Consider the following 15,062-nt stretch of genomic DNA (forward strand, 5'->3'; position numbering starts at 1 on the left):
GAATCAGCAATCACATTATCCTTCCCTTTCTTGTGTTTAATAATGTAAGGAAAAGACTCAATAAATTCAACCCATTTAGCATGCCTACGATTCAGATTATTTTGAGAGCGAATATACTTAAGCGATTCATGATCAGAATGAATAACAAATTCTTTAGGCCACAAATAATGACGCCACGTCTCTAAAGAACGGACAAGTGCATACAATTCTTTATCATACGTGGAATAATTAAGAACAGGACCATGTAATTTTTCACTAAAGTAAGCAACAGGTTTACCATCTTGCATCAAAACACCACCAATACCAAGTCCACTAGCATCACATTCTAGCTCAAAAGTCTTACCAAAATTTGGAAGTTGCAGCAATGGTGCGTGTGTAAGCTTGTCCTTCAAAGTGTCAAAGGACTCCTCATGTGCCTCTCCCCAATGAAACACCACTCCTTTCTTCGTCAACTCATGCAATGGGGCAGCAATGGTGCTAAAATCTTTGACGAAGCGGCGGTAGAATCCTGCAAGACCAAGAAAACTCCTCACCTGTGTGACGGTTTGGGGAACCGGCCAGCTCTTTATGGCTTCAATTTTCATCTCGTCCACCTCAATTCCCTGTGGAGTTACAACATAGCCAAGAAAAGAAACTCGATCCGTGCAAAAGATGCACTTCTCAAGGTTACCAAATAAACGTGCATCACGTAAGGCATTAAAAACAGCACGTAAGTGATCCATATGTTCATCAAAAGACTTGCTATAAATCAATATATCATCAAAGTAAACTACCACAAAATGACCAATAAAAACTCTTAAAACCTCATTCATTAAGCGCATGAAAGTGCTAGGTGCATTTGTCAAACCAAAAGGCATAACTAACCACTCATATAACCCGAATTTGGTTTTAAATGCAGTTTTCCATTCATCTCCAAGTTTCATTCTAATCTGGTGGTAGCCACTTCGCAAGTCAATCTTAGTGAAAATTATAGAACCACACAACTCATCAAGCATGTCGTCTAGTCTAGGAATAGGATGACGATACCGAATAGTAATATTATTGATGGCTCTACAATCAACACACATACGCCAACTTCCATCTTTCTTAGGAACCAAAAGTACAGGAACGGCACAAGGACTAAGGCTTTCACGTACATACCCGCGGTCCAAAAGGTCTTGGACTTGCCGCTGAATTTCCTTAGTCTCCTCAGGATTGGTTCGATATGCAGCTCGGTTGGGCAAGGTCGCTCCCGGAATCAAATCGATTTGATGCTCTATCCCTCTCATAGGTGGCAGCCCCGGGGGTATCTCAGCTGGAAAAATGTCCTCATACTCCTACAAAAGGTTAGTGATAGCAGGAGGTACCGAGCTAACAATATCATCAAGTGAAAACATAGCTCGTTTGCATACCAAAGCATAGCAAATGTCATCAACAGAAATTTCAGCAAAGTCACATTTTGTTGCAAGCATAACACCACCCTTCAATTTAATCCCCTCTGCCTTAGAAATAGATGTAGACTTATCCTTTTTAGGTGGGAAAATAGAATTAGCAACTTGCTGATTTTCAGATTGAACATCATTCAAACTAGCAGCGCGTTCTCTATCAGCTTGTACAATTTGAGCAGGGGTCAAAGGTACCAAAGTAATTTTCTTTCCTTTATGCACAAAAGTGTATTTATTACTTCTACCATGGTGTGTAGCATCATTATCATGTTCCCAAGGACGACCCAATAAAAGTGAACAAGCTTGCATAGGTACCACATCACAATCAACAGAATCAGCATAAGAACCAATGGAAAATGAAACTCTGCAAGTTTGTGTTACCTTTGCTTTACCAGAATCATTTAGCCACTGAATATGATATGGACGTGGGTGTGGGCGTGTGGTCAAGCTAAGCTTCTTGACCAAATCAGAACTCACCAAATTATTGCAGCTACCTCCATCAATAATGACACGTGCTCGACGGTCGTTGATGATGAAGAAAATCTGGAACAAGTTATGGCGTTGTAGCTTTTCAGGCTGCTGGACTTGTGAGCTGAGCACCCGCTGTACAATAATGCTCCTATAGGACGCCGTGGCCTCGTCACCAAGGACTTCGCCGTCCTCCTCATCTGCATCTTGGTCTTCTTCATCCTCAATGTCAGAGGTGCTGATGTAACCATCTTCTGTAGCAATATATGCTCGCTGACTTGGGCAGTCCTTCTGCACATGGCCAATACCATGGTAGCGGTGGCACTGAATACCCGAAGTGCGTCCCGTCGATGCAACGGATGAGGAACTCTTGGTAGGCACCTGCAAAGAATTTTTACCTGAATCTAAAAGTCGTGCGGGAGGTGTCTTAGGTGTAGCAGAAACTCCAGAGGTTGTTGGTCGCTTGCTCGCTGGTGGAGGCGTCCGAAAAGTGGTTGGCTTGGTCAGCCCCGAAGATGGTGCCGAGCGTGGCGTGTATGTGCTGGTGCTGACCTTGCTCTTGCCCTGTTGTTCACGCCCCTGCAATTCCTTTTCTGCAAGCATAGCAAACTGAAACAACTGGTTGACAATGTTAAATTCTTTATAATCAACAATGTCCTGAATGTCACGCCTCAAACCAGAATAAAAACGATAAATGGCATCTTCGTTTCCCTCTACAACACTACAGCGCATCAATCCCTTTTGGAGCTCACCATAGTAATCCTGTACAGATTTATCTCCTTGTTCTAAACGCATCAATTTCTTACGCAAGTCTCTATGATAAGAAGGAGGAACAAAACGATCACGCATAGCTACCTTAAGTTCTTCCCATGTACCAGGTAAAGCATCTTGTGCAGCTAGTCCATTCCACCAAATAATGGCAAAATCCTTAAACTCACTAGTAGCTTGTCTAACTCTATGCTGCTCAGGTACAAGGTGGGCACTAAACTTTTGTTCTACCGTCATCTCCCAATCAAGATATCCCTCAGCATCATAATGACCCGAAAAAGATGGTATTGTGAACTTAATCTTAGCATAAGGATCATCGGGCACACGGTGATTATTACCTTGACGGTGGTGGTGGTGGACACCACCCATACCTGTCGTGTTGCGGCGAAGACGTTGCCATAATCTCTCTTGTCGGATAGCTGCTCGACCTATGTTTTCGTCGCTCTGATACCACTTAATGGAGACGGGGATCCCGATCTTCCATCAGGTGATGGTAACTATCGTTGTGGCGGAGAATGACACACCGATCCGGCTTCAGATCGAAAGATCGAACCCTGCAATCTTAGCACCACAGCTCCTCTGGTTATCAACCGAGTCACGGACCAGGTTGACCTCGCCAAGAAGGCTAATCCCTGCCTGCGCAACGAAGAACACAAGCAAGAACAAGAAAGATCGCAACCAAATTGCAAATGTATGATTAATCTCACGAGTTGGGGTCTCACAAACCGAAGAACGGCGAAACTGTTTCTTGACAGAATAATCTAAGCAAAACCCAAACCCTAATGGAGGGGCGGCGGCTGTTTATGAATACTCTAGGGTCGTGCAAGACCCCTGGACGCGCCCCTAATGGGCCTAAACTCGATACACGGTCCAACGGACCAAAAGACGGTGTCGCAGCACCCTGGCAGATTCTGGACGCTGACTTGTTTCGACGATTCCCGTTGATTCCGAACAGATTTTGACGTGAAACCACTTGTATTAGCTTCCTTATCAAATTAGCTTTCCATCCATATGTGGATCATCGAAAACGGAGTCCGGATGCGTCCTGGGCGACCAATTTAAGGCAGACTGGTCCTGGAGGCCGAGGCAGACTCGAATTCGTGTTGGACTAGGCCTCCGGCTTGTGTTGGACGTCCTTGCTGGTCATCATCACCTCCTCCACGTCCTCTTAGTCCCTCTTGACCCTCTCCAATGTTCCTAAGCAAGATAACATCATTAGGTAGTAATCTATTCTCAAAAGTATGAAAAGGATCGCTTAAGAACGAGCTCACCTGTAAATTGAGTTGACGCATTCGAGCCCGGGTCATTGGACCTTGCATGACGGTTGGAGGATCAGCTGGTACATCCAAAGGAGTGATGTCCTCATCAACCTCCGCAACGATGTATGGTCCCTCCCAGGGCGGGGAGAGCTTGTGACGGTCCTTGTTGCTCTACACGAGGCAGAGAACCAAGTCCCCGACATTGAAGGCTCGGTCCCATACCCATCGGCTGTGGTACTAACGCATCGTCTGCTGGTACTTGGCCAAACAGAGGAGGGCAATGTCGTGAGCATTGTCTAGCTAGTCCTTAGCGTCTTCGTGGGATGCCTTGGCTCCCTGTTCGTCATATGCTCTGATTCTTGGCGCTCCATAGTCAAGGTCGGTTGGGAGGATAGCCTCAGAACTGTAGACCATAAAGAAAGGTGTGTAGCCGGTGGCCGAGCTGGGAGTCATCCTTAGACTCTAGAGCACCACAGGGAGCTCGACGACCCAACGTGCACTGAACTTGTTCAATCGGTTGAAGATCCTAGGTTTGAGGCCCTGTAGGAGCATGCCATTTGCGCGCTCAACCTGCCCGTTCGTCAGGGGTGTGCGACGGCGGCCCAATCGACCTAGATGTGTTGTTCATCGTAGAATCGAATGAATTTCTTGTCGGTGAACTGTGTGTCATTGTCTGTGATGATGGAGTTTGATACTCCAAAATGATGGATGATGTCAAGGAAGAACAACATGGCTTGCTCGAACTTGATTACAAAGATCGGCCGAGCTTCGATCCATTTTATGAACTTGTCTATGGTGACAAGCAAGTGAGTATAGCCCCCGGGAGCCTTCTTGAGAGGCCCAACCAGATCGAGCCCTTAGACCGTGAAGGGCCACGTGATGGGGATCATCTGGAGTGCCTAGGCCAGGAGGTGAGTTTGCCGAGCGTAGTACTGGCACCCTTCGTAGGTGCATATGACTAGCTCGGCATCGGCTACTGCAGTGGGCTAGTAGAAGCCCTATCGGAATGCGTTCCCAACCAAGGTTCTAGGTGCGGCGTGGTGACCATAGACCCCACCATGAATATCACTCAGCAGAAGCTTCCCCTATTCAATGGGGATACAGAGCTATAGGATCCTGGTGTGGCTCCATTTGTAGAGTTAGCCTTCTACAAGAACTAAGGACTTGGCGCGATGTGCAAGCTGTCGAGCTTCCGTCTTGTCCATCAGCAGCGTGCCATAGAGGAGGTAGTCGAGGTAGAGTGTTCTCCAGTCGTCCAGAGGGTCAGGCTCTATCACGAGATCCTCTTCAAGCTCCATGACCTTGGGGCCGGACGGAGCCATTGGTTGGTCAGCCCCCGAGGTTGGATCAAATGGGCCATCGTCGGACCGCTCTGACCCTTCATAGCATACTGAGGATTTGTGTTGGCCGCTGGCGAAGACACTCGTTGGCACCGGCTCTCGACCGAACATTGCTTTGGCAAGCGCATCGGCTACCTCGTTGAGGCGCCTCGGGATGTGATTGAGTTCAAGGCCGTTGAATTTGTCCTCCAGCCATCGAACCTCTTGGCAGTTCGCAACTATCTTGGCATCGTGGCAGCTCGACTCCTTCATGACTTGGTTGATGACCAGCTGGGAGTCACCCCGGATGTCGAGGCATTGGATGCCCAACTCGATGGTGATTCATAGGCCGTTGATGAGCACTTCATACTCAGCCACATTATTTGATGAGGGGAAATGGAGCCGAACCATGTACCTCATGTAGACCTCGAGGGGTGATACGAAGACTAGCACCACGCCGACGCCCTTCTTCATCAGTGATCCATCGAAGTACATCGTCCAGCACTCTTGATCGATGACCGCCGGTGGTGTCTAGACCTCGGTCCATTCTAGGATGAAGTCAGCCAAAACCTAGGACTTGATCGCCATTCGGGAGGCATATGTGATGCCTTGATCCATCAACTCGAGTGCCCACTTCGTGGTTCTTCTCATGGCGTCCTGGTTCTGGATGACCTCATTGAGGGGGAACAATGCCACGACCGTCATGTGGTGTGACTTGAAGTAGTGGCGTAGCTTCCTCTTGGTGATGAGGACGGTGTATAGGAGCTTCTGGATCTAGGAGTAGCGGGTCTTGGAGTCGGATAGTACCTCGCTGATGAAGTACATAGGGCGCTAGACCTTGAGGGCATGCCCCTCTTCCTCCCGCTCTACTACTAGGGCAGCACTGACCACTTGCGTGGTGGCCGCTATGTACAGCAGGAGGGATTCTCCATTGCTAGGAGGAACTAGGATCGGGGGCCTTGTCAGAAGTAGCTTGACCATGTCAAGTGCCTCTTGGGCCACGGACATCCACTCTAAGCGGTCGGCTTTCTTTAAGAGTCGGTAAAGGGGGAGACCTCATTCGCTAAGGTATGAGATGAATCAGCTGAGAGCGGCGAGGCACCCTATGATCCACTAAATCCCCTTTATGTTCTAAATTGGGCCCATCCTTGTGATGAGAGAAATCTTCTCCGAGTTGGCCTCCATGCCATGCTCGGAGATGATGAAGCCGAGCAGCATGCCCCTCGGGACCCAAAAAATGCACTTCTCAGGATTGAGTTTGATGCCATTCGCTCGGAGTTTCGCAAAGGTTTGCTCAAGATCGATGATGAGGTGGTCAACCCGTTTGGACTTAACTACGATGTCATCAATGTAGGCCTCAATGGTCTGCCCGATGAGGTCCCCGAAGCATTTGAGCATACAACATTGGTATGTAGCCCTAGCGTTCTTCAGACCAAACAACATTGAGACATAGCAGAATGATCCGAAAGGGGTGATGAAAGATGTCGCGAGCTGGTTAGACTCTTTGATCGCGATTTAATGGTAGCCGGAGTAGGCATCAAGGAAGTAGAGGGTTTCGCACCCCAAGGTAGAGTCGACTATTTGGTCTATGCGCGGCAAAGGAAACGAATCCTTTGGACACACCTTGTTGAGACCCATATAGTCTACGCACATCCTCCATTTCCCACTCTTCTTTCGCATGATAACGGGATTAGCTAACCATTCTGGGTGGTGTACTTCCCTGATGAATCCGGTGGCCGACAATTTTGCTATCTCTTCACCGATGGCCCTATGCTTTCCCTCGTCGAAGCAATGTAGGCGTTGCTTCAATGGCTTGGAGCCTAGATGGATTTTTAGGGTATGCTTGGTGACCTCCCTCGGAATGCCTGGCATATCCGAGGGTTTCCACGCAAAGATGTCTTTGTTGTCGCGGAGGAAGTCGACGAGTGCGCTTTCCTATTAGGAGGAAAGCGTGGTACCAATGCATACCATTTTACCCTTGGAGCTGCTGGGATCTATGAGGACCCCCTTGGAGCCCTCTACTGATTCAAACGACCTGGTCGATTTCTTCATGTCGGGCGCTTCTTTGGCGACCTCCTCTATGAGGGCGGTGAGTTCCTCGGAGATGATGATTGTTGTGGCATGGCCGCAACACTCGACCTCGCACTCGTAGGCCCGCTAGAAGGAGGTGCTGATGGTGATGACCCCGTGGGCGCCGGACATCTTTAGCTTGAGGTATGTATAGTTGGGTACGGCCATGAACTTCGCGTAGCATGGTCATCCTAGGATGGAGTGGAAGGTTCCGGGGAACCCAACCACCTCAAAGGTGAGGGTCTTAGTCCTATAATTGAACTGATCCCCAAAGGTAACAGGTAGATCGATATGCCCGAGTGGCATGGCCTGCTTCCCGGGCACAATGCCATGGAAAGGCACTCAGGTTGGGCGGAGGCATGTCCGGTCGACGCCCATCACATCGAGCGTCTTGGCATGCATGATGTTGGGGTCGCTGTCTCCATCCATCAATACTTTGGTGAGTCGCTTTGGGCCAACGATCGGGTCGACAACAAGCGGATATCTCCCCAGGTGCGGGATGGTATCCAAATGGTCGGTCCGATTGAAGGTTATGGTGGATTCCGACCACCGGAGGAAGGGAGGTGTGGCCGGTTGGGCCGTGTAGACTTCACGGCGTGTGACCTTCTAGCGGCATTTGGAGTCATAGGCCGCTAAGCCTCTGAAGATCATAAGGTAGCTATCCGGTGTTGGACAGCTGTCGTCCTTCTCCTCGGTGTCGTCCACAGTGGGGGCAGGTTCCTTCCCCTGCTCCCCTTTATTGGAGCTTCCGGACAAGAACTTCCTCATGAGGCTACAGTCCTTGAGCAGATGATTTACGGGAAAGGCATGGTTTGGGCACGATCCCTCGAGTAATTTTTTGAAGTGGTTCAGAGTGCCCTCCGTGAGCTTCCGACCACCCTTATGATCAGCGGTGGCCACGAGCGAGTCCTTACGCTATTGCTTCTTGTTCTTCCTTTTGGCAGAATGATTAGAGGTGCCTTTGCCAGCACCCTCGTCCTGCCTTGCCTTGCCCTCGAGACAATCAAAGATCGCTCCGACCGCCTCCTCTCCTGAGGCGTGGCTAGTGGCGATGTCCAGGAGTTCCTTAGTGGTTCGTGGGCCCTTGCGTGCCAACTTATGAACCAAGGACTCGTAGGTCGTCCTGGATAGGAAGGCTCCTATTACGTCGGCGTCGGCAACATTAGGGAGCTCGTTGCACTATCGGGAGAAGCACTGGATGTACCTACGGATGGTCTCACTGGACTTCTGATGGCAGTTCTTGAGGTCCCATGGGTTCCTAGGGTGCTTGTACATGCCTTAGAAGTTTCCCACAAAGATCTTCAGATCCGCCCAACTCTAGATTGCGTTGGACGGTAGATGTTCCAACCACGCTCGTGCTGAGTCAGCCAAGAACAGTGGAAGGTTGCGGATAATGCAGTCATCATTATCTACACCACTGGCTTGACAGGCAAGCCGATAGTCTTTAAGCCAAAGTCCGGGGTTTGTCTCCCTAGAGTATTTAGGGATATTGGTAGGTGGTCGATACCTTGGCGGGAATGCAGCATTGAGGATGTGCCGGCTTAAGGACTGAGGCCCTGGTAGGCTAGGGCTCGGGCTTCGGTCCTCACTATTGTCGTAGCGTCCGTCGCATCGAGGATGATAGCCACAGCGAGCTCCTTCTCTAGGGTCGCTGTAGGTGCATCTGCGGGCGTCGATGGTGCTACGTGCATCGCAGTTGCGGCCGAGACGCTAATGTATCTAGACCGCAGCACACTACCTACCGCCTTGTGGTGCTTGGTGGACTGATGTGTCCCTGGTGGGGCGCACCAAGGGCGTACGCTGGCTGGTGTCGAGCTCGCGTCACCAGGACAATGAGCTTTCCGCCTACTGTGCCGCCGCACGCTCGAGCAACGTGCGTATTTCGCGGTGGGCCCGACGATCCTCGGGCGTTGCGGCCTTTGGAAGGCCATGAAGCAAGGCCGTTGCGGCGGCGATGTTCTGGCTTGCCTGAGCGAAGTGAGGAAGGGTTTCATTGTCGGTGATGATCCTTTAGTTTACGTCACGGGCCACGGCATGTGCACGCCCACCATTTCTGCGGCGTTCGATCTCCTGATTGACCTCCGCGTATTCCTGAACAAGCTATTGTCTGGCTTCGTCTATCTCCCGCTTTTGGGCTCTCAGCTGCTCCACCCCTACGTGAGGTGGGGCCGCTGTCCCCCCTTCGGTTCTGCCGCCACGGTTGCCTGCCGGAGTAGTCTCGTCCGTAGAGACGCTTTCGACGTGTCCCTCGGGGGTTCTCGCCATGAAACATTCCCGGGAGGGGTGATGACTCCCCCTGCTAGAGTTAGAGCCAGAGTTCAACCCCGGCCCCTCCACGAGGAGGCCGTGGAGGGATTCTGTGTTGCTTTCGATCATCCCCATGAACTCGTTGTTCGCGGGAGATAAGATCGTGCGCTGTGCCACAAGGTGGCTTACGGTCGCCGTGGCGTTGCGGAGACCGAATGGAAGCGCCGTTGAGGTGCTCCGTGCGGAGTGTTTCAGAGAGAGGGTGAGGCAACATGGGTCCTCCCTAGATGGCTGGGGTCTGAGGGAGACGCCGGGCTGGTGCTCAAGCCTCCCGTAGCTGAAGTCGATGGAGGGGAGAGATTGGATGGCGACATGGGCCAATGCCAACTCTCCTTCCACCGTAACGATGAAGTCTAGGTCATCGAAACACACGTGTGCGTCCGGGACCCAGCTGATTGCGTGGCTAGCCATCCGAGGCCTGATTTGGAACGCGCAAAGGCCCCTACCTAGCGTGCCAACTGTCGGTGTTTCGAACAAACACCGGCTAGTAAATTTATAATTATTGCGCGTTAAGCTCAGATGGTGTACTAAAGGACACAATATTTATACTAGTTCAGGCAGAACATCCCTACGTCCAGTCCGCTGCTGCTCATGTTATTAGTACCGAAAAAGTTTCATAGTAGGGGGTACAAACAGTCGAGAGAGGGACGGGTCCCAAGTCTCTGATGAAAAGGTTGAAAGGACGCCAAGAGATCGGTTACTGCTTGGCTATGTCTTATCTATCAAAAATGATCGAGGCCCCTTAGTGGGTTGCCCTGCCCTCCCTTTTATAGACCAAGGGGGAGCAGGGGTTACAGATGGGAGAAAGAGGAAAAAACCAAAGGTAGAGAAGGTCCTTCAAGGGAGCGGGGTCTTTCTTTTCCCCTGTGTCTACCCTGCTAACATGACAGACCATGTCAGGGATGGTATGTTCGTGGATCCTTATAGGGCCTTGCCCTGGCCTCCTTCAGCAAGTGGGTGTGTCCCATCCTACACTGGCGGATGATGTGGCGTGCCAGAGAGCCAAGCTGTGACCCTTCATGGAGTAGACGGGGAAGTGACCATGCGTCCATCACTATGGATGATGTGAGTTCTGTCTAGGATCGTAGTTGTTGTCATATGCTTATGTTAGTATCTACGTCCGAGGGCTGATGGCGGCGCCTACAACACTGTGGGATAAACGTCGGCGCCTACAACACTGTTTGGGCTCCGTCAGGATGAAAAGGGTCTAAGGCGCCCGTCCCGTCGTATCCTGACAGCACCTTCCTGCATGCATGCAGGGCATGGCCCTTGGTACCACAGTTGACTCGAATGTCCTGTCGTACCCTGTGCCCGTCTTTATGAAGGAGCAGGGTGTGGTCGTCGGGCGAGGTGGAGCCTGCCCTCAGACGTCAGGCGAGGTGGAGCCAGCCCTCAGCCGTCGGGCGAGGCGGGGCCTGCCCTTGGACATCGAGCGAGGTGGAGCTAGCCCTCGACCGTTGGGCGAGGTGGAGCCAGCCCTCAGACGTCGGGCGAGGTGGAGCCTGCCCTCGGACATCGGGCGAGGCGGAGCTAGCCCTCAGCCATTGGGCGAGGCGGAGCCTGCCCTCAGACGTTGGGTGAGGCGGAGCTAGCCCTCAGTCGTCGGGTGAGGCGGTGCTAGCCCTCAGACGTCGAGCGCGGCGGAACCAGCCCTCAGGCGTTTGGGCGAGACAAAACCTGCCCTCAGCCGTCGGGCGAGGCGGAGCCTGCCCTTAGCCATTGGGTGAGGCGGAGCCAGCCCTCAGCCATCGGGCGAGGTGGAGTCTTAGCCCTCAGGGATTGGGTGAGGCAGAACCAATATTCCATTGTTCGGGCAAGAAGTGTAGTAGCATTCTTGTCTGACCGGAAGCGTCAACGTTCGATGGTTATTAATTCCACCTCATTGGGTACCCCGGCATTAGGTCCCTAACACTGAGCTAAAGTCAGAGCCATGTAGCCCTCACAGTTGTACTATAAGTCCTGAATATTCGCTTACAGATAAGTCCTTAAGGAGAGGAATCTAGAGCACCATAAAAACAGCCCAATGCTATAGCCCCCTTGTTCCATGTTGCTGAAAAGCATCTTTTAGTATTTATTGCATATACCATTAGTCAAGTTACAAGATTATGGCCTTTAATTGAGCACTAACATCATACTACCCAATGCAATACCACATAGGTGACAAGGAATCCAGGATATCAAATAGCTAGGATAATTACTATGGTTGCCAAGGTACATGCATATGATTAAATTATTAAAGTGAATAGGACAACAAGGAAGATCCCATGCTATACTTGGCTTAAATTCTGATCCTTCTTCTATTGAATTGTAACCTCCAAAGGACTTCTTCTGTATCACCAACTTCTTTTATATCACCAACGCAAAGCTCACCGACCGGACATGATCATAGAACACCACACAAACATCCATGCAATCATACACAAAGCAAACAATAATACTAAATTAGAACAGTACACCAAACATAATAAACAACAAGTAAAAAGATTTTAAAGAGGGTCTACACGTTAGTACAATCACACAGTCGCGAAAAGCACTCTAATTGGAGCTATAACAAAAAAGTTATGAAGTAAATAAGATTTCCTTTAATAAAATAATAGATTAAATCTAACCTCGAATTTCAAAAATTGAAAATATATTTAACAGTAGTATAAATATGTAGATTACGCAATTATGAATCTAATGCAACTTGAACGGATCAAATCAGAGTTAAAACAGAGAAATTATAGTCTAAAGAAAACTAGTGGCAAAACTGTAAATACATGAAAACGTATTTTGAATTTACTAGAAAAAAATACGCTTTCAGAATATGAAAATGTATTCTGGAAGTGTGCCATGGACTGCGGGTTAGATTATTCAAAAGCCGAGGGTCTCTTTAGCAAAAGTATAGGGACAGCGAGTTCTATACTAGAAAATGGCAGGGACTCTTTTGAAAGTATGCCGACCGAAGAGGTACGGTTGGATTTAAGTCAACCGATCGAAATTGGACGGTGGGGATTAGATGGGGGTGAGTGAGGGCATGGCCGGAACAGGGAACCGGCACGGTGGGACGCCATTGCCGGCGACGAAGAGCTCGTCGGCAAGCGCGAAAACGGTCCTAGAGACCACGGGAAGGCAAATCGGAAGCACGGGGAGGAAGAGGAGAGAACTGCAAACTCGGCTAGGCATCTTACCGGGGCGCAGGGCGGACAGAGGCGGTGCATGGCTCGGCGGGGCGACGGCGGACAGCGGCACTAGGGCTTCATGGTGGCGCGGCGATTCGGTGACTTGGCAGCGGCTTCGAGGCTAGGGATGAAAGCGGCACGGTGTACGGCTGCTATTTATGGCCAGGAAGCAACGTGGGGCCCAAGGTAAGGCGCGGAGTCATGGCGGTGTTGGCCTCTCGCGGCGGATAGAGTCTGTGGAGGGGACGACAGAGGTAGGAGATGGCACGACTGACAGCTGGGTCCCACAAGTCAGCGACAGGGGAGACATGGAAGAGAGAGGGCACAACGGGGCGGGGAAGCAGGCCGAGAGAGGAGAGAGGTGGCGCGAGCACGCTGGGCCGCGGGAGATGGAAAAGCGGAGCTAGGCCGAGAGCGGAGGCGCGGAAAAATTGGGCCGCGGCGACGGACTGGGCCAGAGCGGGAGGGGAAAAGGTGGGAACAAACCGGGCCAAGGAGAAAAGGTCGGCGGGCCAGATGAGAGAAAGGAAGTTTCTTTTCTTTTTAACTCATTTTACTTTTGTTTTAAAGCCATTTCAAAACCCTTTTTAAAAGCAATTTGAATTATTTTGAATTTTATACAAAACCACACAATCCAATAATTCTAATGCACCAGCATGTATAGACAAACACGTTGCTAAACCTTAGGATGAATTTTAATTTACTGAAAGATATTATTTTTTCTATGTTTTTATGAGCACAAAAATACAAAATTAAATCTTTTTAGTCCTATTTCAAAAAGAGCAAATTTTAAGGCGTTACACGTAACGCTTACATCAATCTTCATGGCTTGACTTTTCGGGTGGCTATTGATGGCGTCTCTGTATGCAGATTCTATTTTGGACCCCTGATCGCATTTGGCAAGTATAACCAAGCCGATCCCTTCAAGGCTGGCAAGGTGCTCGATGCCACCAACTGGACTGCCCTCTTGCAGTTGCATTGCACCTTCTTCAGTATCTGTAGCCATGGCATTATGTATTATCGCCAGTATCTGTAGCCATGGCATTGCGTCTGGCTCAAAAGTCAAACGTGACGACAGCGCTTGACTTCTCCAGAATTTGAAGCGCTTGAGGCCGTGGAATGTGTTTGGGTGGATAATGATGTTCTCTGGGATTGTTTTAGCTGATAAGTCGAGGAAGGTGAGGCAGGGCAACTGTGCAAGCACCTGGACGTCGTCACTTCGGAGCTCATGGACACTTAAATCAACATCCGCCAACCTGTCAGCATGCGCAATCCAATTTGGTAGCTTGGGCATTGTTACGCCATTCAATCTAAGCCTCTGTAGATGCCGTGGACGTGTCAAGCAGTTACTCCAGAATTGTGCTGAGGGGGCCCTTTCACTTGATTGAACCTGAAAATCCAGATGCCGGAGGTTGCTGTTCCCAAGCTTGTTATTTTCTACGCCATCTGCCCTGGAGAAATCGAACATCACATTAAGATTCCTAAGATTGGTGAACTCACCGAGATCTCTGATGCACTCTATGGAATTAGTCCCAACATCAAACTTGGACAGATCATGTAGGTTGCACAACTTGCTAAGCCCATTTTTGAACACTACACCTTCTGGTAAACGGAGATGCCTCAAAGATGACAAGGAATTAAAATCCACTAGTTGTTCACTCGAACCATACAACCATGAGTTGGGCATATCTAGAGTCATCAAATGCTTTAGCTTGCCAAATTTCTTTGGCAGCTCGAGAAGAAAACCATGGACCCTCACATACTTGAGCAGAAAAAAGTGATTTACAGCAGACAAAAAAAGGCACCTACGAGGCAAAGAATCATCTTCCATGTCCAAGACTCTCAAAAGCTCAAATTTCGAAAGTGGAGGCATACGATCAGCCACACTGAAGGAAATATATGACCGAACCGTTGATGCATTCACACTCTCCACTGTCAGGGGCATGTTTGTAACACCCCAGGCCCGGCACACGGCACAGGCCCACTCTACCAAGGGGTGGGCCTCACCTACGTAGTAACCCGCTTGCGCTTTCGTCATCGCTTCGCGCAAAACGGTTAACCGAATGTTACTACGCGTCCTTGGCCTGGCTATTTAAGCTGGTTCGGCCGTCCCTCAGTTCCCAGCATAGTACTAAACCTCAGGGGTGAACAGTGCTCCATGACGCTACAGTTCGCCTACAGTACCCCTGCAGATACAGTCCCCCCAGCACTATTCAATTCGGCCCAGCTCGGCCCATTTAGGCAGGGATGTTACAATGTTTCTGTCATGGAACTGATGGCTGATCC

The 15,062-nt window shown here is 50.0% G+C and overlaps 2 protein-coding genes across 2 annotated transcripts; both read right to left on the reverse strand.

Annotated features, from left to right (window-relative positions):
* Nucleotides 1–5,058: 5,058 nt before the first annotated feature.
* On the reverse strand, nt 5,059–5,511 carry LOC136515238 (uncharacterized). The gene has a single exon (XM_066508892.1). The coding sequence runs from the start codon at nt 5,509–5,511 to the stop codon at nt 5,059–5,061; it is 453 nt and encodes a 150-aa protein (XP_066364989.1).
* An 8,027-nt stretch (nt 5,512–13,538) lies between these two features.
* On the reverse strand, nt 13,539–14,814 carry LOC136515239 (disease resistance protein RGA5-like). The gene is made up of 2 exons (XM_066508893.1): nt 13,591–14,814; nt 13,539–13,544 (listed from the first exon to the last, which is right to left on the reverse strand). The coding sequence occupies exons 1-2, from the start codon at nt 14,812–14,814 to the stop codon at nt 13,539–13,541; spliced, it is 1,230 nt and encodes a 409-aa protein (XP_066364990.1).
* Nucleotides 14,815–15,062: the final 248 nt, after the last annotated feature.

The sequence above is a fragment of the Miscanthus floridulus genome, chromosome 17 (genome assembly GCF_019320115.1).
Source record: "Miscanthus floridulus cultivar M001 chromosome 17, ASM1932011v1, whole genome shotgun sequence".
Taxonomy (NCBI): Eukaryota; Viridiplantae; Streptophyta; class Magnoliopsida; order Poales; family Poaceae; genus Miscanthus; species Miscanthus floridulus.

Coding starts and splice junctions, on each gene's coding strand:
- LOC136515238 (XM_066508892.1), bottom strand. CDS start 5,511: ATGAAGGAGTCGAGCTGCCACGATGCCAAGATAGTTGCGAACTGCCAA.
- LOC136515239 (XM_066508893.1), bottom strand. CDS start 14,814: ATGACGAAAGCGCAAGCGGGTTACTACGTAGGTGAGGCCCACCCCTTG.